Below are 22,342 nucleotides of genomic sequence, written 5' to 3'. Positions count from 1 at the left end.
CTTTACAATTTTGTCAGCTTCCTGAATTGTCCAAAATATTTAGTGTATGGACAGGTCACTTTAAGGATATTTCTACCCCAAAATTTTCAAAACAATCCAACAATCTCTCTTAATTTACAGCCACCCTCCTTTCATCACATTAGCTGATGCTCTTCGGCCTATGACTTTCGCTCCTGGAGCAAAATTACGATAAAATATAGCATTGAAGGCTTGCCAAACTCTAAAATACTCCGGGATTATTCATACGAAATGATTGTCTAAATTTTTAATTGGATTCAGATTGTCATCTGATATTTTGTGACTATCTTTTCACATGTATATATATATTCTCGTTGGTTTTGTTTAATGAAATTATTTCGTTCGTTTTTTTAATTAATCTGGGGAAATGCTTCCAACTTCGTCTTCCAAAATCCCTTCATGCCTGCTCCAAACATGCCGTGTTCAAACCGGAGCTTGCAAACGAACAATACGTTTACCCTTCTTTAGACTTTACAGCTCTAGGCCTGTCAACCAAGTCGAGAAAGGTTCATTAATATTTGATGAATATGGTTTAAGTTTTGAAATTCTCATCCATCACTTTTTAATAGATCCTTCTGCAAGGCCTAAAGTTACAATACATCATATCCAAAAAATGTATAAGAAAAAGGAACCTATTACCATGATCACTGCGCAAGATTACCCCTCTGCGCTCTTTGCTGACAGAGCCGGGATCGATACTTGCCTTGTCGGAGATTCTCTTGGAATGGTTGAACTGGGCTATGAGACCACTGTTCCACTAACAATTGATGTAAGAAATTATATTTACAGTTTTAATTTTCAGAACCAATTTAATATTGGATGTATAGGAGATACTGCATCATTGCAGAGCGGTCGCAAGGGGTGCAAAAGCATCATTTAAAATTGCAGATTTACCTTTCGGGACCTATGAAATAGGCGCAGACATTGCTCTTAAAAATGCGATTAGGCTAATCAAAGAAGGAAATATGGAGGTTTGTGTTTATTAAATGTTTACACAAAACGCTTAGTAGCTCACTCATATCATTACAGGCGGTTAAAATGGAAGGAGGTGCAGAGATTGCTGATATTATACATAGAATGACGTCTGTTGGGATTCCCGTTCTTGGACATATTGGGCTTACTCCTCAACGTCAATCCTCACTAGGTGGATATCGCGTACAAGGAAAAACTGCTGCAAAAGTATGATTATAGAAAAATAAGAATGTTTTCAACCAAATTATTAACTATGATATATTAGACGAAGCAATTGTTAGAGGATGCACTTCAGTTACAAAAGGCTGGATGCTTTGCAGTAGTGCTCGAAGCTGTTCCTGAAGCATCAGCAAGCTATGTGACTGAGCGTCTCAAAATACCTACTATTGGTATTGGTGCTGGGAGTGGATGCAGTGGTCAAGTTTTAGTTCAAAACGATATGCTAGGAATGTTCGATCGATTTATGCCAAGGTAACATTAACCTTGCTTGAATCATATAAACTTGTAATTTACTTTTAATTTTAGATTCTGCAAGCAATATGCTGACCTCTCTTCTATTATCACCAATGCTTTGCGCGAATATCATGAGGATGTAAAGCTTCGACGATTCCCAGGTCCTGAGCATTGTTATCCTATGGCGGAAGGAGAAGTTAACAAACTGAAAGAAATGATAGCAAAAGAAAAGGCTATCAATGATTCTAAGATTGCCCTTGAGTCGAGAGTGAACGGGACCTCGATCCCTAATCAGATAGAGATTTCAGAGGAGTTTGAAGAAGAAGAGCCATTGAAAAAAGCGCAAATTGGTGGATTCTAATTATTTATTTTTTAACTTGAATAATTAAAAACTTTAAAAAATTTATTTTTTAAAAAAATGAAACTATATATATAAAATTTTGTAGATATGTATGGTATTTTCCCCTCACTTTGGAGTTTTTACTCTATTGTATTCTTCAAAGATACAGTTTCAGATTTCTTTTCCTTGAAAAATACTAAATTTTATTCCTTAAATCAATATCATTAAAATTTGTATTGCGAGATGCCTTAATTATGAATCTTTCACACAGCTAGTAACTAGCCAGTCTATATCAGCTTCAACTATTTCTTTGATCGCCCAAAAAACCCTAACTTTTTTTCTTTCTCCTTCTCCAAATTTACCTGGTATGTAGATTGGTCAGGAGGAGAAGGTCCAGTTCTACTATATGCATTGGGAGGACGACCGGTATTCTGAGGTGGTGCAGCAGCGTATTTTCCGGATGAGATAGAGGCCGGTGCTGGGACTGAATTAGCAGGGGCAGCACCTGGAAGCGGTACACCTTGCCCTGATCTAGATCCAATGCCAACGGGCAGAGATTTATTCTGAATAGATTGTGGCAGTCCTGTAGAAGGGGCAGATGAGGGAGATGCTCTAGGAGGCCCAGTTCTAAGATATCGCATATCCTTAACAAATTCCTTAGGGGTAATGGTATGTGTTGATCCTATAATAGGTTTTAGTTGTTTTACTACGTGCACAAGTTATTATTCTGTTTGGGATGGGTAAAATATACCTATGATCACTTCGCGATCGTATTGACGAAAAATTTCATATGCAGTTCTTATCTCAGAAAAAGTAAGGCCTCCCGCTATAAATACAATAATTCGTCCAGATAAACGGTTTTCCTAACAAAGTACGGATGTCCTATTAAACTCTCTATTAGAATCGTAAGAATTATCCCGCCTACCTCAGATTTTTTATGCCACCCAGGTTTAGTGCTAGCGATGATGTGAAGGTTTTGTGTTAGTATCAATTACAAAGTCGGGACAGAGTAATTTCTCACGTTCTTAATGAGGTAACTGGTTGATTTGAAAGTCCTTCTGATATAGTCTCATCCTCCTGCTGTTCAACTACAAAAGGATAGAGGCTTGTATCAAGATTTCCTGTTGCTTCATTCTAAATAAAATAAAAACATTGTTTATAGCGTTAGTAGATTGACCCGATATGTATTCCCGATAAGACTAACCTCGGCTATTCGCTTAACCATGGGTATATATCTCGATAGCTCATAGGGCGTGTCTTCTTGCTGTTGAGCCTTTCTCCGTTCTCTTTTTTTCTTTGTCTTATTTATTCGTTCAGACTATTAAAGGAAATAGATTAAATCAAAATACTCATAAAATTAGGTAATTTAATGTACTTTGGAAACAGTAACGCCGAGCAAAGAGAGATTATTTATGGCTTCCCGGTAGTCTGGAGATATACGCGAGTGTTCCAGCAACTTGCGCATATCGTCGTCTGACACACCATTTTCCTTAAATACGATATATAGCATTAAAAGTCGGACTCTGTCCAATTGACTAATAAAAAAAGTTAATGAAAAGAAACAGAGAATTAATTAAGATTATTTTACCCAACAGCCTCATCGTCTAGTAGGGGCACCATCTCCGCCATCACAGTCTTTGGTGGCTCTCCGTCAACCGTTTCACCAGTTGCCAAGTTCTATAGGTAAATTTTGGATATTTAATCTCATTTTTTGATTTGTATTCAAAGGCAAAACAAAAGATCACCTGTTCAAGTAAACCAGTTTGATTTAATTTACTGTTCTCGAAAGCATTCATACAGTTCTGTGCAATGGTAATATGAGCAGAATACTATAGGAAGAGAATAAATATAAAAAAAATATCAACGTATGTCGATAAAGTCTTTTAAAAAAATTAAATTACCTTTGCTTTGTCTTCTTGAAACTGAGGTAAAGCGGTTAGCATTTCTTTCATGTCCCTGAGGCTAGCTGCCTGCCCACTCTCACTGTCATTCAAACATAAGAAATCAACGCCTGAAATATTCACTGTTGTATATGTTACCTTTTTTGTATCGCTTTATTACTACTAAGAAATTTATTAAATTTTTCAACTAAATAATCTGTGCATTCAGCAATATGCATGTGTCGAATTTGATTGTAAATATCATCAGCCTCCTCAAGCGTGAATTCTTTTGTAGACGAATCGCCTTCTGCATTCGAATAAGCATAGCTATTGAAAAGAAAAAGGCTTAGCTAAATTGTAATCCTGTTTGCAAAATACAGTCTTACGTATATTTTCCGTTCTCAATTGGTAATAGATCGTTTGCCATAGCCTGATAAGTGAATTCATGTAGTATCGGCGCAGCGAGATCAATTGTGCGATCAAGAACGATCAGAGTCGCTCGGGGTTGTGCGGGGTCCTTCTTCGGCTAATTCCAAGCCAAATTGAGGAAAAGTAAGTAGAATAAAATTGAAAGTGATTATTCTCCCTCAAGAACCCTTAGCAAAACTCACACAATGCATACCGGAAAATTAGGATTAACTTTGCAAAATCCATCCAGTTCTTGCTGTAGATTGAGCGCAATTTTGTAGGGAAGTGTTCGACTAACTTTGCCTTCAGCATCTAGCGGTCGATGATATCTTATTACTGGATTCTCGCCTAAGGTCACGCATACAGATAATAGCTATATAAATGCATATTCGTTAAGAGTGTTGTGTGTAATCGAAGGAAAAAATCGCTAATACTTGTTTAGAAATCCTCGAAATATCGCTTTCTAGCCTTGATACCTCAGAAGGCGAGAATAAGCCAAAAAAACTATAGGGAGTTTCCAACGAAAACACTTTGGATTCCAGGCCTATAAAGAAGATTTGGTAAATCAAAGATTGCTAAAAACGAAATTGTATATCACATTTACCAATAAAATCTACATAAATTTCCTTGAGACCTTTGATATATCGCCCGACTCCTGAGGATTTAAGTCTTGTGTTTAAGTCTTCGAATAACTTGTCACTCAAGCCTAAAAATATAATTCAACTAATGTACTGCAATAACCAATAAATAACTGCTAAATACCAGAGGTAAATATAAGATGAGCTGCTGCATACATCGGGCCTTGTGGCCGAGAAAAATCTTCTATCAGTCTTTTAAAAGATGCAGGAACTGGGGTTAGGAGATAGATTGCTTCTAAGCTTGGGTAGGGTTGCCGCTGTTTTGTGATATTTTCTACCACTATTTTAAGTGAAGAAATTCAAATGTAAGCTCCCAAATATTCAAGTTTAAATACATCAAACTCTATTTACATGTTACTTGCTCTTCCAGTATATCGTACATCTGACATGATGCCGAAAGAATTTTAAGTGCTGGTGGGTCAGCAACTAATACTTTATACCGACTTGGAGGTTGAACTGCACGGATATTATCCAAAAATCCTAAAAAGAGGATGAAACTAAAAATTCACGGTATTTATGGTATTCATATTCAGGCCACCCTTACGCTTTTTCAATAATTCTGGGAGGTTTGCCATGGTGTATAAAAACGTGCATTCACATTCACTAGAAGATAATGCTCATCAGCTGAATAAGACCATAGTGAGCTGACGTAGAAGTTAATAAGCCACATATGAATTCTTGCGCCACTCAGGACTTAATAAATAAAAGTTTCAATAAAGATGACCTTTATATAAACACAGTCCATTTTAACAAGATGTCGGATTACGATAGAAATGAAGAAGAGGAATTTTATGGAGGAGAAGAAGAGTAAGCATTTTTTATATATCTCCATATATACGTGAACGCTTGTTGATTATCTTCACTGCGATATGATTTTTTAGGTTAAATAACGATGAGGAGTTGGTTTGTATTCGACTAAATCTAAAATTCATATCCACAATTCTGATAAATTTCTAATTATTTCTTTAGTATGATGGGCAAGAAGAATATAATGAGGATGCATCTTTAAAAGTTGGATCGGGCTATCGTGACAGTGAGATAATGAATCAAGACGATGTGACAGATAAAAAGTCAGCAAAAGAGCGTGTGACATCGCCATATATGACAAAATACGAAAAGGCGAGAATACTTGGTACTCGTTCATTACAAATTAGGTATTTATATTTGTGCTTATATATAATACATCATAATGAATTTTGATATTTTGACTCGCAATAGCATGAATGCTCCTGTTATGGTGGAGCTTGACGGTGAAACAGACGCTTTAGAGATTGCGATGAAGGAGCTCCGTGAAAAGAAGATTCCCCTCGTCATTCGAAGATTTCTACCTGATGGAACTTATGAGGATTGGCCAGTTAAAGATTTGATCATTGAATAAGTATAGCTTACTATATGCCTCGTAAGCAAAATTAATGCAAAGTTATTGCCACTGAGAAATTCAAAATATGATTTATCAATTTCGTTACTCCTCCTCTTCACCGTTTTTTTTTTCTTCGCAATTATTGACTGTAAATTTCGAATTCCTAGTTATTAAATTATTCAATGGAATAAACATGCGAAAGAAAGGTACAATATGCTATTTCATCACAAGCAAAATTACAAAAAAAAAAAAAATCGAGCATATGGTGAAAATGAACGCAAATTCAATGTTCACAGGAGCATTTTATTGAAGATTTTCCTGACCGCGAGATTTTTGTTTCTTTGCCCATCTCAATCCGCATGCATTGCACAAACTTTGGGAAGAAGGGCAAATGTCAATTTAGCTCGATATTTAAAGAAATATTTAATCTTACGTTTTAGGACCACTTGGCCCTTTTCGCCATTCTGGAGAATCTGTGGTGCCGCATTCGGTGCAGATGTGTTCCTCTTCAGTATCTCCACGTTGTTTTTTCTTTTTCCTGGCTCTGGTGCCCTCCAATGCTGTCTCAGACTGTAACGTATTGCTCGATATTGGAGTGGATTTAGTAATATTTGCGAGAAACTCATCGGTTTGAGCTATATCCTGCCCTATCAAGCCAACAGAAGTCTCCGGAAGATCAGACAGGTATGAGTCCAGTAGTGAAGAGTCTGGAAGGCCTCGCGAAATTCCCAAGGATCTCTCTCCACTCCGATACCTCAAACCCGTAAGCATTTGCAAGAAATCAGAATCTACATCAAATCCGGCATCACCTTCTCCAGTGATATCTAGCGTAGTATTTGCAAGACTTTCTTGTTGTAAAACGGATGCAGTAGAAGCATCTGATTTTTTACGAGTTGAAATAAGGTCATTTAACTGCTTACGTAGTTTTTCGTTCTCTAGCTTGAGTTCCAATAGTGAGTCAATGGTGTGACAAGCTTCTGTAGGATAAAGGCGGCCCATGTTGAAATAGCATCGAAGATTATTGGAATCTGGGTCAAAATACGGCCGCACTGTTACTTCAAACAAGGCGAACTTATCATCGCGTTTACGAAAGCGGTAGTAAAGGCGAGTAATGCATCGTTGCTCGGCAGCTAAGTTAAAACCCCGTGTGCACGAATCTACATCATCAACATGTACAAAATCACGTAGATTACGACCAACCAGCTCTTCAGGGGAGAATCCAACAAGTTCAAGTGAAGACGTAGAGCAGAACATAATCTTTCCATTATCAGATACTACGTGTAGTAGATCCTTTACTTCATCCAACACTCGCCACCAATTGCGCCGAGCTGTAAAATCATTTATGTTGGCTCTGTTCTGTTGTGGATTTTCGCCGCTATTTATTTGTACAAATGTTGCACCCTCTCCTGACATGATCAGAAATCAAAGCAATGAAAAGTAAAGTATAGTTTAATCTAATATAATCTAATAAATGACGTTTACTAATACTTCCGTTACAAGAAACTTAAGTGTGACAAAAATTCTATAAGCCACGAGAATGAGTTAAGTGACCTGAACAATTACCACGAACTCCTAAACAGTTTTTATACTAGGTGAGTTTTGTAATAGAGGAGAAAATATCGCCAATTTGGCACATGACTTAAGAGTCTAATATCGATGTTGATATAAGGAGCATATCATTAACTTATAATATGTAATAGCAATTGAAGAGTTGGATATTTGATTTAATAACTATTGTGCTAGTTTAGCGTCTAATATCCAGATAAGGTGGCGTAATTCAAGTGTATCCGGATGTTTACCGCTTTTTGGACAGCCTTCATTTAACTAGCAAGCTTCAAGGCGATAGAAATATGGCATCACATAGATCTTTTCAATGCTAGAGCGCTACTGATATTTGTAGTGGTGTTTAATTTTATGTTATAAATAAGAGAATGAAATAGGTAGAATATTATTTAGCTTATTCGGTTTTGATATTCACCATTTATTTGACCCCACAAAACTCTAGAAAAAATTCCCACGGCCCAACAGCAATTGAGTATAATTGACCAGAGTATTTGAAAGGAGTTTTTTTTCCTTCATCCGTGCTCGAAAATTAACTATGGCCACATCTCGCATCCCCAAGAATTTACTGCGACTATCAGTTAAAAGAGTATGTATATCTTTCTTCACATTTTATTCGCCTCTAACCAACACCTTTCACAGTCTTGGTTCCATACAACACCTGTAAGGAATGCAGGAAATCCCGTTCCGGCTGAAGGATTCATGCCCGGTGTCTCTCACTCTAAATTTATTAAAAACACTCAAGAGGAAGCATTAAAGAATCCGGAATTGGCTAAGACAGGCGTAGCTAATGGTGTGTGATTACTCTTTATTTTCAGCTTTCCATTTTATTTACACAATTTTCAATTCTTCATCTTCAAGGCGAGACAAAAAAAATGAACATGTGCCAGGCTATCAATGATGCCATGTCGATTACGCTCGCAACGGATGAATCCTCAGGTAATTTAATACTGTAGTTGACTTTGAAGTAAAAGTAGCCTTACTCTATAAAACCTAGTTATATTTGGTGAGGATGTTGCATTTGGAGGCGTGTTTCGTTGTACGCTTGCCCTTGCAGAGATGTACGGACGTGACCGAGTTTTTAACACGCCATTAACCGAACAAGGAATTGCCGGGTTCGGAATCGGAATGGCCGCGATGGGCCATACCGCCATAGCAGAGATTCAGTTTGCTGACTATATTTTCCCTGCATTCGACCAAGTTAGTGTTTTACTTCTATACTTTTGCGCAAATTTCAAATTTTTTATTCTTATCATATGCATTGATAGCTTGTAAATGAAGCCGCCAAATATAGATATCGCTCCGGTGGTCTCTTTAACGTTGGCGGTCTCACTGTCAGAGCACCAAGTATGGCTGTAGGACACGGTGCGCTTTATCATTCTCAGAGTCCCGAAAGCTATTTTGCACATACGCCTGGCTTGAAAGTAAGATTCATGCAATTATTTTCAAGAATTTATTCTGGTCTCGTTCTTATATTACATACAAAATTTTCTCAGATTGTCATACCTAGAAGCCCTATCCAAGCAAAGGGATTGCTTTTAGCCTCCATCCGAGATCGCAATCCCGTAATATTTTTCGAACCAAAAATCCTTTATCGTGCAGCAGGTAAAATCGAATTATCAAACTATTTTAAGATTCTGAAAACCAATTAATCGAAGTTTTTGCTGATAAATATCATAGTGGAACAAGTCCCAGTAGGCGACTATGAGCTCCCACTTGGCAAAGCAGAAGTTTTGAAGCAGGGCAAAGATATCACTGTCGTAGGGTGGGGCTCTCAAATATATATACTAGAAAATGCCATTCAGCTTGCTGAGAAACGAATTCCGGGATTGTCTTGCGAGCTAATTGATTTGCGGTCGATTCTCCCATGGGACGTGGAAACTGTAGCTAAATCAGTAAATAAGACAGGTCGACTGTTGATTGCACACGAGGCCCCTAAAACTGGTGGATTTGCCGCAGAGATTGCTGCAGCAATTACAGAACGTTGCTTCTTGAGACTGGAGTCACCGATTCAACGTGTTTGTGGGTGGGATACACCTTTCTCTTTGGCCTTTGAGAAATTTTATGTACCAGATATGATCCGGTGTTATGAGGGGATTCGAAAAGCCATCAACTTTTAAAAATCTCCCCTCTACCTATATACACTGGGAGGTCAGCTTTGAATAGAATTTTATATCTACAAATATAAAGGCTTTTTCTTAATCTATCCTGGTGTGCTTTTGGAATGAACCACGATTATTTTGCCAAATTTTCCAAAGCTATTTTGCCTCAGTTTTATTATTATTAGGATATATCAGATAAATTAGTTTGGAAAATAGATACGGCACGTGTTTTCGTACACTTGCGCGGCAAATTTTTCCGGGTCTACCCCTCGAGCACCAGCAACGGCATATAAAACATGTCTAAATAAAGTCAAACAATCTCGTTTAATAGAAGTTAATAATGAGAAGTTTAACTAGAAATAGTACCCAATAGAACACGGCTCATTACGCCCATTCACCATCAATCCCTCCTCAAACTTCTCTTTTTTCTTGCTCGCAGGCGCGTACAAAGCCTGCAAGTCCTTTGGAACAGCAGCAAGGAAGATGTGGGATGCATGTGTTGGTCTTATATCACACCATGGGGCATCTAAATAGTTTCATAATATTATAACCGTATTGTTACCGTTTAAGAGTACACAGACATACCTGTTTCGAGTAAAATACGATCCGCGGGAATCTTCTTCATCACTTCGAAATTCTCTGGAGTCTTAAGCGAGCAGCCATTGATGCCAATATATAAATCCAGCTCAATTAATTTTAACATTTCTTCCTCCGTCCCTGTAAAGGAATGTACACAGCCAGTCTTGAATTTATGGCGGTATTGCTTGACAATGGGTGAAAAAAGAGCAGTAGAGTTAAAGGAAAATTTCATATACTATATAGATAATGAGAAAGCAGTTTCTCTCTTGTTTTAAAAAAGATATAATAAAAATCGTTCCCCGTGTTACGGCAGTGGAAGAACATTGGGAGACCAGTTGCTTCAGCAAGGGCAAAATGTCGTGGAAAATACCTATTGGAATGATATGTAAATAGTGTACAAATATCTTTTCAAGATTGCCTCACTTTAATTGAATCTCTTTGGGGCAGAATTCCGTTCTGTCATAATCTAAGCAAGAAAATTTATCAAAATGTTGGATTGTGGCAAGAGCCAGAATTTCTCTTGAGCATACCTAATCCGCACTCGCCAATGGCCACGAGTCTTCCTTTCGCTTTTTCAGATGTGGCAATCTGTAACATCTTCTGGTAATAACCATCGGGTCCTTCTGGATCCTGCTCAAACTCTGAGCAACGAGTAGGATGGCATCCAACCGTTGAGAAAAGACTTTCTAAAGAATACTTCGTAAATAAAACTGCATTTCTTTCATCATGCAAGAAGAATATTCAACCGTGTTGACACGCCAGTTCGAGTGCCTCTTGGCTCTCTTTTACTGATCCAGCAGTGACCATTATTTTTTCGACCCCAGCAGCTGCTGCTCGTTTGAGGACGAGCAGGAAATCATCTATTTATTCTCCAGGAATTAGAGTCAATTTGATAGCGGCAAGAAAATTCGTATAATATACCAGGGTGTGCTTTTTTCCCTCGATATATTCCTCGAAAGATCGGGTCGGTCAAGTTTGCTGCTATATCAATAAATTTCATTTTCGATATTTTAATGATAGAATAAAGGGAAAAAAAATAAAAAAATCGAATAGGATTATGAAAATAGATTTAGGAACATGCACAAAGTTCGGACAAGGTTTGATTAAGATTTTTAAGGTTAAGTAAAAGAAAGGATTGAACACAATATAGGGAAAAAAAAATTGCTGGAAAAATAACAAAACCTTTAAAAACATAGGAGAGGTATTGTGTACTGATAGCCTGCTTCAGCTTCTATCAAATGGTTATTCATGGGGTTTTTGAAAAGTTATTGAGTGGATATTAGGTTTGTTATATTCATTCATAGCAGAATCCGAATGTAACGAGTCGGGTTTTTGAAGGTTTTTCAGGTTCCCATCGTCGTCCATATGCTCTTCTTCTAGCAATTCATTCTTTGTTGTCTTTGTTGTCGCTTGCCGCCGTCGCATAAACCACAATGCAGCTCCAATTCCGGCTATCGCAGCCACCCCACCTATCACTCCTCCCGCGACCGCACCCGCGGGGAAGGACGAATTGATCTCGCCCATATCTTGTTGAAACCATTCTTGCTGCGGAACGTATTGATCAAGAAATTCGTAGGAAGATGTATTTAAAATGCGCACTTGATGGCTCATAATAAGGCTATCAAAAAATACAACACCTATCGCAAGGAGAGAAATATTAGATGGCGGAAATGTATACTGCATGCATCGAATATATTGTACCCATGACGATGAAAAGAAGCGGTCCAATCATGATTGCGCTTTGCCCTGAAATCGCAGTATTTCGATAAGTCGAGCTTTTTGGGTATATCCGTTTCCATGTCCAACTCGCCGTATTTAATTCCCAATGTTCATCAAAAACTCTACCAAATCCCGAGGAATTAAATCCACCCACCATTACTATTCGATCATCCGAGGTTGCAGTAGCTGTGTGGTCATGTCTCCAGCCAGGAAATTCGGCGCCGTTAAGAGAAACATTGAACCAAGAATTATTCAAGGGAGTATAGACAAGGGCGGTATCAAAATAGCTCTGTGAAAACGGCAGTGAAAGCCTTCCGCCAAATATCACAATGTTTCCGTTGCTTAACATAGTAGCTAAAAGAGAGGTATAAAACCAAAATGTATCTAGGTTGAATTGTGTTTTTCAATTAAGTTTAAACATTCTACCTGAATGATACGCCCGCTTTCCAAGCTGTGAATTTTCGATTCGAGTCAACAACCCTGATTTGATATCAAATTTATACACTTCATCCAAAACGTCGCTTATGGGTGCTAGAGCATTTCCACCAAATATATATGCAATATTTTGCTTATGATTAATAACAACTGCTGAACCCTCTCTTGATACTGGAGGAGTTTGAGTAGGGACCATCCACTGTTGAGTTGTAAGATTGTACACGTAATAAGAGTTTGCCTGGTTTTCAGAGGAGTTTGTTCCTCCAAGCGTGGCTAGCGACTGTGCGTTAGTATCAAAAGGAAAGAAAGCAGACCAAGCAGTAGATTGAGGCGTTATTTGACCATTAACGGGAAGTCGTGTCCATGGCGGATTGTCAACATTAAATGTAGCGCTAAGGTCGAGCTTGAGAAGTTCACTAGTGTATACAGGAGGAGGAGAACCTAATCGCGAAGTTCGTAATTTGCCTCCAAAAAAGTATAATCTTTACAATAGAGAAGTGACTATTGATTACTATCCAAGAAAATCTTGGAACTGTTAATGAGAAGACAATATTTACGCAGAGTTGCTCCGAATGACTCTTGCCCCCGTTCTTGGAGAGGGGATCAAGTATGCATTGGCAAGAATACTTAGTTTAAACAATAGAATGAAGAGACTAATGTTAGAGCGCATTGTAATAAGATATAATGATGAAGTGGCCGAGGAAGTGCTTTTACCTTTTTCTTTGCACCGGTCATTAATCACTGTCCAGTAATATGGGTGGCGGTTAGAGTAATTTAATCTAAGGGGAGTCTTATTACAGGCTAACCAACTCCGCTTGTTTATCCATCCTAGATACCTTAAAGATCTGCAGCTTCTTGTATCATGGTATTTTCCAAAGTATTATATGCTTAATAAATGCTCCGGGGAGCAAGACATTGAGAGTTCCAAATCCGCTCAAGCAATAAAAGACAGCTTGATAGTAGTTCTCTATATAAAAAATAACGCATTAGAACCACGAAAATAAATACAGTAAGGATATTAGATATATAACTTACTAGGCCAAAATATACGTATATGAGCGTTATCATGGTGAGCCTTGGGCCTCCTTTCATATGAAAGCTTAAGAGCTAGCTATTTTTACTGGAAATCATACAATGAGTTATCTACATAACACTGTAATTCCTATATGCATAATTTGGCATTGAAACAAAATGTCCTTTCGCTGATTTCATACCAGGCATAAAATGAGCCACTGTGATGACGAAACATTTAAACATTTTGCTTGAGATATATTTTTTCCTTTGATCACGCCCTAAATCATTTAGTATATCAAGATCAAAGGGCAATATGACGGACGGTAAGCTAATGATTTTTTTGCTACTAATTTTCAGCAAGTGCTCATGTGCTTCTTTTTTCTTATGCTAGACATTGAGAAACAGATCGAGGCCGAAAAGGCTAGCAGACAAGGCCAACATAGTACAACAAAAATTTCTTATGATACCGACATTTACACTACAAATAGATACGAGGGATACAACACTTCAATCCCAGTCAACAAAGAGGATGAAAATGAAGAAGAATTGGCTAGAGATCGCGCCTATGCAGCGAAGGCTCAAGGTCTGGCATCTTACACCGCACCCAAAATGGTTTACGAAGAGCTGGCCGCAGTAGATGAAGAAGAGCCAGAAAGCCGTTTTAGTTCTTATCGCATCTCTGATCGGGAAGATGAATATCGTTCGAGAAGATATAATCGCATAATTACCCCTGCTCGGGCGGATCCATTTGCTGAAAGCGACGATAAGGAGGCTAGATCGTATGCAGAAATTATGAAAGAAGCGGAACTACAGCGTCAACATCAACAGGTAATACAGAAGATTGCTGCAAAACAAAAGGAAGAGGAGCAAAAGCGTAAAGACTCGGATAGCACACAGCCTCCTGCCACCAAAAAACGAAGATGGGATATGGCTACCCCAGTTGCGGCATCAGAACCTGAAAAACAAGTGTCCGAGTGGGATAAGCCAGATGTGGAGGTCGGTGCTATACCTCGGAGTCGCTGGGATGAAACCCCAAGAGGACCAGATGCGAGTGCAACACCACGAAAGCGCAATAGATGGGACGAGACTCCCACCGCTGCAGTTCCGGGTGCGGCAAGCTGGGATGCAACGCCAAAACAATCACAGGCTGGAAAACGGTCGAGATGGGATGAAACTCCAGTTGGGGCGGACACCATCACTGCTACACCTGTGGGTAATCTTGGTATGATCACGCCTACTCCTAGTCACCTTCAAATTCCCATGACCCCAGAGGCCATGCAAGCTGCACGCTGGGAACGTGAGCTTGATGCCCGTAATAGGCCGCTCTCCGATGAAGAGTTGGACGCCATGTTTCCTACAGAAGGGTATAAAATTCTTGAGCCTCCTCCTGGTTATCAGCCCATTCATACTCCCTCGCGCAAACTTGCTGCGACTCCAACTCCTGTTAATGATGGCTTCTACATGCAGGAGGATGGTCAGCCAGTTATAGTGGCTGATCTTCCCCAGGAAATACCTGGCGTCGGCGAGCTACCATACTTTAAGCAGGAGGATATGCAATATTTCGGAAAGCTTTTGGAGGACAAAGATGAATCATTGATGAAGGCGGAGGAAGTGAAGGAAAGAAAGATCATGCGGCTCTTGCTTAAAATTAAAAACGGAACTCCACCGATGCGAAAGACGGCTTTACGCCAGATCACCGAGAAGGCTCGCGAGTTTGGTCCTGGGCCGCTTTTTAACCAGATTTTGCCTCTTCTCATGTCGCCTACGCTTGAAGATCAAGAGCGCCATCTATTGGTAAGATTGGAATCATTTGCATCCCCAATAATCCCATTTATTGTATTCATCTCTTAAATATTCTTTTTTACGCTAGGTCAAAGTTATTGATCGCATTCTCTATAAGCTCGACGACCTGGTTCGTCCATGGGTGCACAAAATCTTGGTCGTAATTGAACCTTTGCTGATTGACGAGGACTTTTACGCGCGTGTTGAAGGTCGCGAGATTATCAGTAATCTCAGTAAGGCGGCCGGTTTGCCCACGATGATAACCACCATGCGCCCTGATATTGATCACGTCGATGAATATGTGCGTAACACCACAGCCAGAGCCTTTTCCGTAGTTGCTTCCGCACTCGGTATTCCCGCCCTGCTCCCCTTCCTCAAGGCAGTCTGTAGAAGCAAAAAATCATGGCAGGCGCGTCACACCGGTATCAAAATTGTGCAGCAGATTGCGATTCTTATGGGTTGTGCCGTCCTCCCGCATCTGAAGAACTTAGTAGATTGTGTAGCACATGGATTAGAGGTGAGTTTGCTCTCTTTAACCAATAACTCTGGTGCCAATTATAATACGATTTCTTTTGTCTATAGGATGATCAACAAAAGGTTAGGACTATCACGGCATTAGCTATTGCTGCGCTTGCTGAAGCTGCTGCTCCCTATGGTATCGAGTCATTTGATTCTGTTCTCAAGCCACTTTGGACCGGCATTCGAAAACACCGTGGCAAGGGCCTCGCAGCATTTCTTAAGGCAATTGGCTTCATTATTCCTCTCATGGACGATGAATACGCCAATTACTACACAAAGGAAGTGATGGTTATCCTTATTCGCGAGTTCCAATCCCCCGACGAGGAAATGAAAAAGATTGTGCTTAAAGTTGTGAAGCAATGCACCGCGACCGATGGGGTGCAGCCTCAGTATATCAGAGAGGAGATTTTGGGCGAATTCTTTAGGAATTTCTGGGTGCGTCGAATGGCTCTCGACCGTCGTAATTACCGGCAGGTGGTGGAGACCACGGTAGAGCTTGCGAAGAAGGTGGGAGTATCAGAAATTATTGGCCGAATTGTCGAAGACCTCAAGGACGAATCGGAGCCCTATCGCAAAATGGTCATGGAGACGATCGAGAAGATTGTCAGTGAGTTGGGCGCATCCGATATCGACCAGCGCCTTGAGGAGATCTTGATCGATGGCATTTTGTATGCGTTCCAAGAGCAGACGGTGGAAGATGTGATCATGTTGAATGGCTTCGGCACCGTCGTCAATGCGCTTGGCATGCGCGTCAAGCCATATCTGCAGCAAATTTGTTCCACTATCCTGTGGCGACTGAACAACAAATCTGCCAAAGTTCGACAGCAGGCCGCGGATCTGATTTCACGCATTGCTGTGGTGATGAAGTCGTGTGGGGAAGAGAAGCTGATGGGCCATCTTGGAGTGGTACTCTATGAATACCTCGGTGAAGAATATCCCGAGGTGTTGGGCTCTATTCTTGGAGCCCTCAAGTCAATAGTCAATGTTATTGGTATGGCGAACATGACCCCCCCTATCAAGGATTTGCTGCCACGGTTGACCCCCATTTTGAAGAATCGACATGAGAAGGTAAGTGATACTTTCGGCATCTTACTTCTCCAACGGTTTCTGAGCGTTATTTTACTTTATTTCACTTTAGGTACAAGAAAACACCATTGACTTGGTTGGTCGTATTGCAGACCGCGGGGCAGAGTTTGCTCAGCCGAAAGAGTGGATGCGAATTTGTTTTGATCTGCTTGACCTTCTGAAGGCTCACAAGAAGGCCATTCGCCGTGCGGCAGTCAACACGTTTGGTTACATTGCCAAGGCGATTGGCCCTAGCGATGTGCTTGCCACGCTGCTTAACAACCTCAAAGTGCAAGAGCGCCAGAACCGTGTGTGTACGACGGTGGCTATTGCTATCGTGGCTGAAACCTGCGCGCCTTTCACCGTCTTGCCTGCCCTGATGAACGAGTACCGTGTGCCGGAGCTGAATGTTCAGAACGGTGTTCTCAAGTCGCTCTCCTTTTTGTTTGAATACATTGGCGAAATGGGCAAGGATTACATCTATGCCGTCACACCGCTACTGGAGGATGCTCTGACCGATCGGGACTTGGTCCATAGACAGACCGCTTGTACCACGGTCAAGCACATGGCGCTTGGCGTGTTTGGGCTGGGCTGTGAAGATGCACTGATGCATCTGCTCAACTTTGTGTGGCCCAATATATTCGAGACCTCACCTCACGTCATCAACGCCGTCATGGATGCGATCGAGGGGTTGCGAGTGAGTCTTGGCCCGGCGACCATTCTTCAATATTCACTCCAGGGATTGTTCCATCCGGCACGACGTGTTCGTGAGGTTTACTGGAAGATCTATAACAGCATGTACATTGGTGCCCAAGATAGCCTGGTACCTTATTATCCTCGCATAGAGGACGATGAGCGTAACACTTATCAGCGTCCTGAACTTGATTATTTCTTGTAAAATTTATTTCTATTTTAATCGTTCTTTTTTTTTTTCTATTCAATTTTCTTTCCCTCATTATTATACTGTTTAACTTTGGCCTAAATCTTCATAAATTAGTGGATATTCAGCTTTTACTTCTCATTTTCAGTGAGAAAAAAAAAAATAAACAGCTCATTATTGATTTATTACTGCATTCTTAATCCTCGTACTGTACAAGAGCTAATTCTTCGAAATAATATACTTCATCAGAACGGTCGGGGAGACCGCCATTGCAATCGTTCTCGCAAGTGAATACTAAAATGGTTCCCCATTCCATCCCCAGATCGAACCGGGCCAGCCCATTAAGCGGTTTGCTTTCCAAGGTGGCCTGTTTTGCAGCCTCAAGCAGGCTCTCCGCCCCTCCTTCTGCGTAGCGCTCAGTAGGCAGCAAGGAAAGGACATTGGGCATGAGCTGAAATTCAAATGTGCGGGCTCCTCCACAGTAGGGACAAGGAGCCAATCTCGTCGTGGTGAATTGGGAATCTTTGTGACGAGGGGATGCGGAGTGGAGGAGAGAGGCGACCTGGTCACTGTTGGAATAGAAGAGGGGGGTACTCCCTTTGTCATATCTATACATTTCAGTAGGGTTAGGGTTGTTCGTCTGGTTACTTCGAAGGACATGCTTACCGCACACACTGCTCCGGCCATTCTGCCACTCGCTCAGCAAACTTTTTGAAACCCTTGTCCATTCCATTAGGGAGCGTTGTTTTCTCGTAAACTTCTCCGGTCCACGTGGCGCCCTCCTCTGCTTCTTCCTCTCCTACCTCTTCCTGGATGCTATAGTATTGGCTGTATTTGGATTCGTCAAAACCAGTGTAATCAAATGTCTCGTCAAGCACTTCTTCCGATATATAGAGATAGAAACTAGGAAAAGCTGGGAATGTGGATGGCCATGCTATAGAGAATAGTGTGATGAGTAAGCTCGAAGATCAGGATGGAGCCCCATTTTAGAACAGTAAACATACGAAGCTTGTCGGCTTGAGGAGGTTCGGATTGAATATTTAATTGCTGTTTGAATGCTCCGGCAATTTCTTGGTCCTGTGACATGTTAAGCGAAGAGACGTCTCCTTCCTTATTGGTAGTGTCCTCTTTCGTCACCGAGGTATTTTCTGATAATCCGGAGCTAGTAGACGCGTTTTCGGGGGAGGGGTTGTTGTTTAGGATGACCTCCTCATCTTTCGTTGTATTCCAAACGTCTCCAAACTATCCAATTTTGAAGTTAAATTAAGAGAGGTTGGAAGTCGTTATAAATAATGGGGGGGGAGTTACATTAAATCCAGCTCCGAGAACTCCAGTCGCTGACTTGGCCTCGGCTTTCTTTGCCTTTTCTTTTTCTTTCCGAGCTAATTGCTGTGCATACTCCTCGTCCATGCGGTGAGCACGCAATACACGGAAACTTCGGTCGCGTCGCATACATTGCTTTCGATTGCAGCCCCAAACGTAAATAACTCGATCATAAACGGAATTTTCCAGCGGAACATAAGCCTGCAGCAAAAGGAAAATTGCATTGCCACAATAATCACAGATTATTATATTTCCAGAGGGGGCCTGGCCAGGTAGAAGCCAATTCTAAACCGAGAATTGTAATTAGTGCATTAGCACTCCCCCAGCTACCATTTAGGGCTTACCGGTTTGCCCCCGATCTTTGTCACTTGAGCATCAACTTCATCCTCATCGGCGGGGCCATCGGGAAGTCCTAAAAGTACCGGGTGGACCTGCTCCTTTCGCTGTTGCTTCTTGGGAGGGAGAGATTTTGGAGTAGAATCTCGAGGGGTAGACGTAGAGTTATGTGGAGCAGTGGAGGATTTAGACTTTTTAGCAGGGGTCTTGGTTGATGAATTTTGATGTTTTGGAGATGAAATATGATGATTAGAAGTGGTTTTCCCACTTGGTTTTTTTGGTGTCGACATATTCTATGGATATATATTTGGTTATAATGTTTAAAAGGGGTTTTTGCGATTCCTATAAGCCGTGTGACTACTTAATAATAAATAAACAAATTTGTGATTTGCCGCTAACACCATTCATTTTCTCTATTCTATCTATATATCAACATGCAGCGCAAAAGAAAGTTATCGTCAAAGAAGACCGAAAAGAAAAACGACAAAGCAGAAGAGCAGGCTAGTTCAGCCAAAGAATTTGTAGAAGATAGCGAGTTACTAAATGACGAATATGCAGAGGCAGAGTCAGGTAGGGGATCATGAATTATGCTCAAGGCAAAAATTTACTCATAAAACTTGCTGGTATAGACAATTCAGAAGCTGAGAGAGACGAGGAGGATTCTGAAGGTGAAGCAAATGAAGAAAATGAAACCGACGAAGAAGAAGAAGAAGGGGCTGATGGAGAGGAGGAAGATGACGATGGCGATGACGAAGATGACTTGACGGGATTAGAGAAGCCGACCAAAAGCAAGTATATACTGTGACAATGCATATCATTTTTTGTAAACTTATTGGAAATTTTGAATAGAACGCCGGAAGAATGCTAATCCTGAGAGCTTCGCAGATGCCATGGGCAAAATTTTGGGCAGTCAGCTTAAGGCGACAGACCGCAAAGTAAGTTCATTTATCTTCGGCAAACTATCCAAATTCTCGCCTCTAATCAGCCTCTCTTCCAAAAAAATTTAATCAGCAACCCATTCTAGCGCGTGCTAAAGGTGCAGAGCGTAAACTCGAGGAAGAAAAGCTCGAGTACAAGGCTCGTAAAATTCTCGCGGCAGAGAAGAAGAAACTTGAATCAAGAGATCGTGTGAAACCGGACTACAGCAACTTCGAGTATGAGAAGAAGCTGAGAAAAATTGCCACACGCGGAGGTAATGTATCTTGGATGTTTTCTGGAGGTCCTAGTGGTGTATCCTTAAGATGTTTTATTATTGTTTCTCTAATAGTCGTGAAACTATTCAACGCCATTCGCATACAGCAAAAAACAACCGAGGAGGCTGTTAATGCTGCGCAGACGAAGTCTAAGACGACAACAGCAATAGAGAGAGCAAAAGATGGTGCGTAGAATAGGTTGTTCAACAGCTATTTTTGACCATTTCTAACCGGTATTTGAAATTTTAGTATCATCCATGTCCAAAGCCAGTTTTTTGGATTTACTAAAGTCCGGTACTCCATCCCAAGCGTCAGCATAAAATATTATTTATTAGCAGCTCCTCCCCTAATAAAATTTCTAGAGTATTTTTGAAAAATCAAAAACCGAGAACCTACCTAACCTACCCTTTCTTACCGTTTTACTGACGAATCGTCCTAAGACTTCCCACCATATGAGGTGAATTCCAATGGCAGATTTCAGAAACATTTCAATCCAGTCATAATTCGCTCAACCTTGCCCCCCATTTTGATTGGATCGATTAAGAAGTATATTGATCGGGTGAAACCCGGAGAAAATGTGTTAGCAATGAGACCATCTAGCGAGATTGGAAAAGGGTGCCCCTCCTCCAGTTCACATATGGGCCTGGAAGCACACTCAACATAGCTTTGAGGATAGAGGCCGGAATATAGCCCTGACTGAAAGGACTGGAGCCCCTCGAAGTTAGGTGGCTGCTTTAATGCCATGAATCGCAATCCAATCTTCGCAATCTGGGGTTCACCGCGTACCGTATATTTACTCGTCGTGAAACCTTCAGGTTACAGCTTGCATAGAGGTTTTATAGTTCGGTCTGGTTCGTTGTCGTAGCCGGACCACCACGAGGGGACGTCATTGGAGACCTCGTTTGGCACTTATCCAAGTGATATTCCATTACAATTGTTGCACGCATTTACGGCCAAAACTCGGGAGCCTCCTTACACGCTGCCAATTTTCGGACATAAACGCTGCTGCAGTGAAAGCACCAGAAAGCCAGTGCTTGGGTTTGGCGCCAAACGGGCCACCGGCTTTTGTAGAAGCGAGCAGCAAAGGCATGTAGGCGGCTGGATGGGTAAGTCATATATAGGGGCCTAGTTGGTCAGATTCTAGGTGGAAGGGGTGCTAGGGGGAAATGATGCAATTCGGTCGCACTGTGATGAAAATGTGCATCTGACAGCAACACCATAGAATGTGCCCCTCGCGATTCTGAGGCATCCCGAGGAGAGCGGCCCACCCGCAACCGGGAGATCTCCTTCCCAGCTAGCTGGGCCAGTTGCTGACTTGGACTCCAGCCACCTCCTCCCGATTCATGCGACGCTGGATTTGCATGAGCATGAACCCGGTGGCTCTCATATCCATTGCAATTTGCACAAATACCTCGTGATCAATATGTGCTCATATTGAGTGCAGCCTGTATGGTTTCGAGGGACATCGACATATGGCTTCTCGGGAAGCCATGTGGGGGGGACCTCTATGGACGGCGCCAGTGCGCCCAACACTGGTCGGCCCAGCCCCGGGCGACCGTGTGTTGTGCTGGAGCGGCCAGCAGAGCCGGTTCTACGGGAAGTTTCCAGCATCCGAAATTCCAGGGATTGCGCCCAGTGGTCTAAGACGCTTGTGGGCAAGGGGACGGGGAGGGCGGCCGGAACCGCGCAGGTGACCATCGAGCAAAGGCTGTAGTGGTAGTTTTCTGACCGCCATTTTATCTTAAATAATCAACCGAGGCGCTGGA

At 41.3% G+C, this 22,342-nt stretch overlaps 11 protein-coding genes across 11 annotated transcripts; 6 read left to right on the top strand and 5 right to left on the bottom strand.

Moving 5' to 3' along the window:
• Window positions 1-385: 385 nt before the first annotated feature.
• Window positions 386-1,804, top strand: VTP21DRAFT_3966 (uncharacterized protein; the record flags this gene model as incomplete). The annotated part of the gene is made up of 6 exons (XM_069394324.1): window positions 386-524; window positions 588-787; window positions 846-989; window positions 1,048-1,197; window positions 1,256-1,461; window positions 1,516-1,804. 6 exons carry the CDS (start codon window positions 386-388, stop codon window positions 1,802-1,804), a joined length of 1,128 nt encoding a protein of 375 aa, XP_069248845.1.
• Window positions 1,805-2,085: 281 nt separating this feature from the next.
• VTP21DRAFT_3965 (uncharacterized protein) lies at window positions 2,086-5,284 on the bottom strand (the record flags this gene model as incomplete). Its single annotated transcript, XM_069394323.1, has 17 exons — window positions 2,086-2,465; window positions 2,535-2,646; window positions 2,709-2,739; window positions 2,805-2,917; window positions 2,988-3,101; window positions 3,159-3,318; window positions 3,372-3,460; window positions 3,529-3,612; window positions 3,685-3,766; window positions 3,823-3,990; window positions 4,050-4,189; window positions 4,286-4,444; window positions 4,506-4,615; window positions 4,676-4,777; window positions 4,834-4,989; window positions 5,061-5,189; window positions 5,254-5,284. 17 exons carry the CDS (start codon window positions 5,282-5,284, stop codon window positions 2,086-2,088), a joined length of 2,160 nt encoding a protein of 719 aa, XP_069248844.1.
• A 179-nt stretch (window positions 5,285-5,463) lies between these two features.
• Window positions 5,464-6,087, top strand: VTP21DRAFT_3964 (uncharacterized protein; the record flags this gene model as incomplete). The annotated part of the gene is made up of 4 exons (XM_069394322.1): window positions 5,464-5,516; window positions 5,591-5,612; window positions 5,679-5,863; window positions 5,928-6,087. 4 exons carry the CDS (start codon window positions 5,464-5,466, stop codon window positions 6,085-6,087), a joined length of 420 nt encoding a protein of 139 aa, XP_069248843.1.
• Window positions 6,088-6,498: 411 nt separating this feature from the next.
• VTP21DRAFT_3963 (uncharacterized protein) lies at window positions 6,499-7,482 on the bottom strand (the record flags this gene model as incomplete). The annotated part of the gene is made up of 1 exon (XM_069394321.1): window positions 6,499-7,482. One exon carries the CDS (start codon window positions 7,480-7,482, stop codon window positions 6,499-6,501), a length of 984 nt encoding a protein of 327 aa, XP_069248842.1.
• Window positions 7,483-8,167: 685 nt separating this feature from the next.
• Window positions 8,168-9,749, top strand: VTP21DRAFT_3962 (uncharacterized protein; the record flags this gene model as incomplete). The annotated part of the gene is made up of 7 exons (XM_069394320.1): window positions 8,168-8,218; window positions 8,272-8,422; window positions 8,491-8,568; window positions 8,627-8,829; window positions 8,898-9,053; window positions 9,126-9,234; window positions 9,310-9,749. The coding sequence occupies 7 exons, from the start codon at window positions 8,168-8,170 to the stop codon at window positions 9,747-9,749; spliced, it is 1,188 nt and encodes a 395-aa protein (XP_069248841.1).
• Window positions 9,750-9,931: 182 nt separating this feature from the next.
• VTP21DRAFT_3961 (uncharacterized protein) lies at window positions 9,932-11,310 on the bottom strand (the record flags this gene model as incomplete). The annotated part of the gene is made up of 8 exons (XM_069394319.1): window positions 9,932-10,031; window positions 10,098-10,257; window positions 10,317-10,505; window positions 10,595-10,680; window positions 10,734-10,776; window positions 10,841-10,996; window positions 11,057-11,170; window positions 11,232-11,310. 8 exons carry the CDS (start codon window positions 11,308-11,310, stop codon window positions 9,932-9,934), a joined length of 927 nt encoding a protein of 308 aa, XP_069248840.1.
• Window positions 11,311-11,552: 242 nt separating this feature from the next.
• Window positions 11,553-13,134, bottom strand: VTP21DRAFT_3960 (uncharacterized protein; the record flags this gene model as incomplete). Its single annotated transcript, XM_069394318.1, has 4 exons — window positions 11,553-11,947; window positions 12,012-12,383; window positions 12,456-12,946; window positions 13,022-13,134. 4 exons carry the CDS (start codon window positions 13,132-13,134, stop codon window positions 11,553-11,555), a joined length of 1,371 nt encoding a protein of 456 aa, XP_069248839.1.
• Window positions 13,135-13,791: 657 nt separating this feature from the next.
• On the top strand, window positions 13,792-17,742 carry VTP21DRAFT_3959 (uncharacterized protein; the record flags this gene model as incomplete). Its single annotated transcript, XM_069394316.1, has 5 exons — window positions 13,792-13,801; window positions 13,870-15,272; window positions 15,349-15,777; window positions 15,843-16,847; window positions 16,918-17,742. 5 exons carry the CDS (start codon window positions 13,792-13,794, stop codon window positions 17,740-17,742), a joined length of 3,672 nt encoding a protein of 1,223 aa, XP_069248838.1.
• Window positions 17,743-17,920: 178 nt separating this feature from the next.
• On the bottom strand, window positions 17,921-19,673 carry VTP21DRAFT_3958 (uncharacterized protein; the record flags this gene model as incomplete). Its single annotated transcript, XM_069394315.1, has 5 exons — window positions 17,921-18,332; window positions 18,391-18,658; window positions 18,729-18,966; window positions 19,033-19,332; window positions 19,392-19,673. The coding sequence occupies 5 exons, from the start codon at window positions 19,671-19,673 to the stop codon at window positions 17,921-17,923; spliced, it is 1,500 nt and encodes a 499-aa protein (XP_069248837.1).
• A 144-nt stretch (window positions 19,674-19,817) lies between these two features.
• Window positions 19,818-20,896, top strand: VTP21DRAFT_3957 (uncharacterized protein; the record flags this gene model as incomplete). Its single annotated transcript, XM_069394314.1, has 6 exons — window positions 19,818-19,953; window positions 20,013-20,171; window positions 20,233-20,318; window positions 20,395-20,575; window positions 20,651-20,761; window positions 20,826-20,896. 6 exons carry the CDS (start codon window positions 19,818-19,820, stop codon window positions 20,894-20,896), a joined length of 744 nt encoding a protein of 247 aa, XP_069248836.1.
• Window positions 20,897-21,318: 422 nt separating this feature from the next.
• VTP21DRAFT_3956 (uncharacterized protein) lies at window positions 21,319-22,290 on the top strand (the record flags this gene model as incomplete). Its single annotated transcript, XM_069394313.1, has 4 exons — window positions 21,319-21,363; window positions 21,442-21,666; window positions 21,799-21,952; window positions 22,016-22,290. 4 exons carry the CDS (start codon window positions 21,319-21,321, stop codon window positions 22,288-22,290), a joined length of 699 nt encoding a protein of 232 aa, XP_069248835.1.
• Window positions 22,291-22,342: the final 52 nt, after the last annotated feature.

This window comes from Calcarisporiella thermophila (genome assembly GCF_041956535.1).
Source record: "Calcarisporiella thermophila strain CBS 279.70 unplaced genomic scaffold VTP21scaffold_19, whole genome shotgun sequence".
NCBI lineage: Eukaryota > Fungi > Calcarisporiellomycota > Calcarisporiellomycetes > Calcarisporiellales > Calcarisporiellaceae > Calcarisporiella > Calcarisporiella thermophila.
This window is presented reverse-complemented; position numbering and strand designations above follow the sequence as displayed.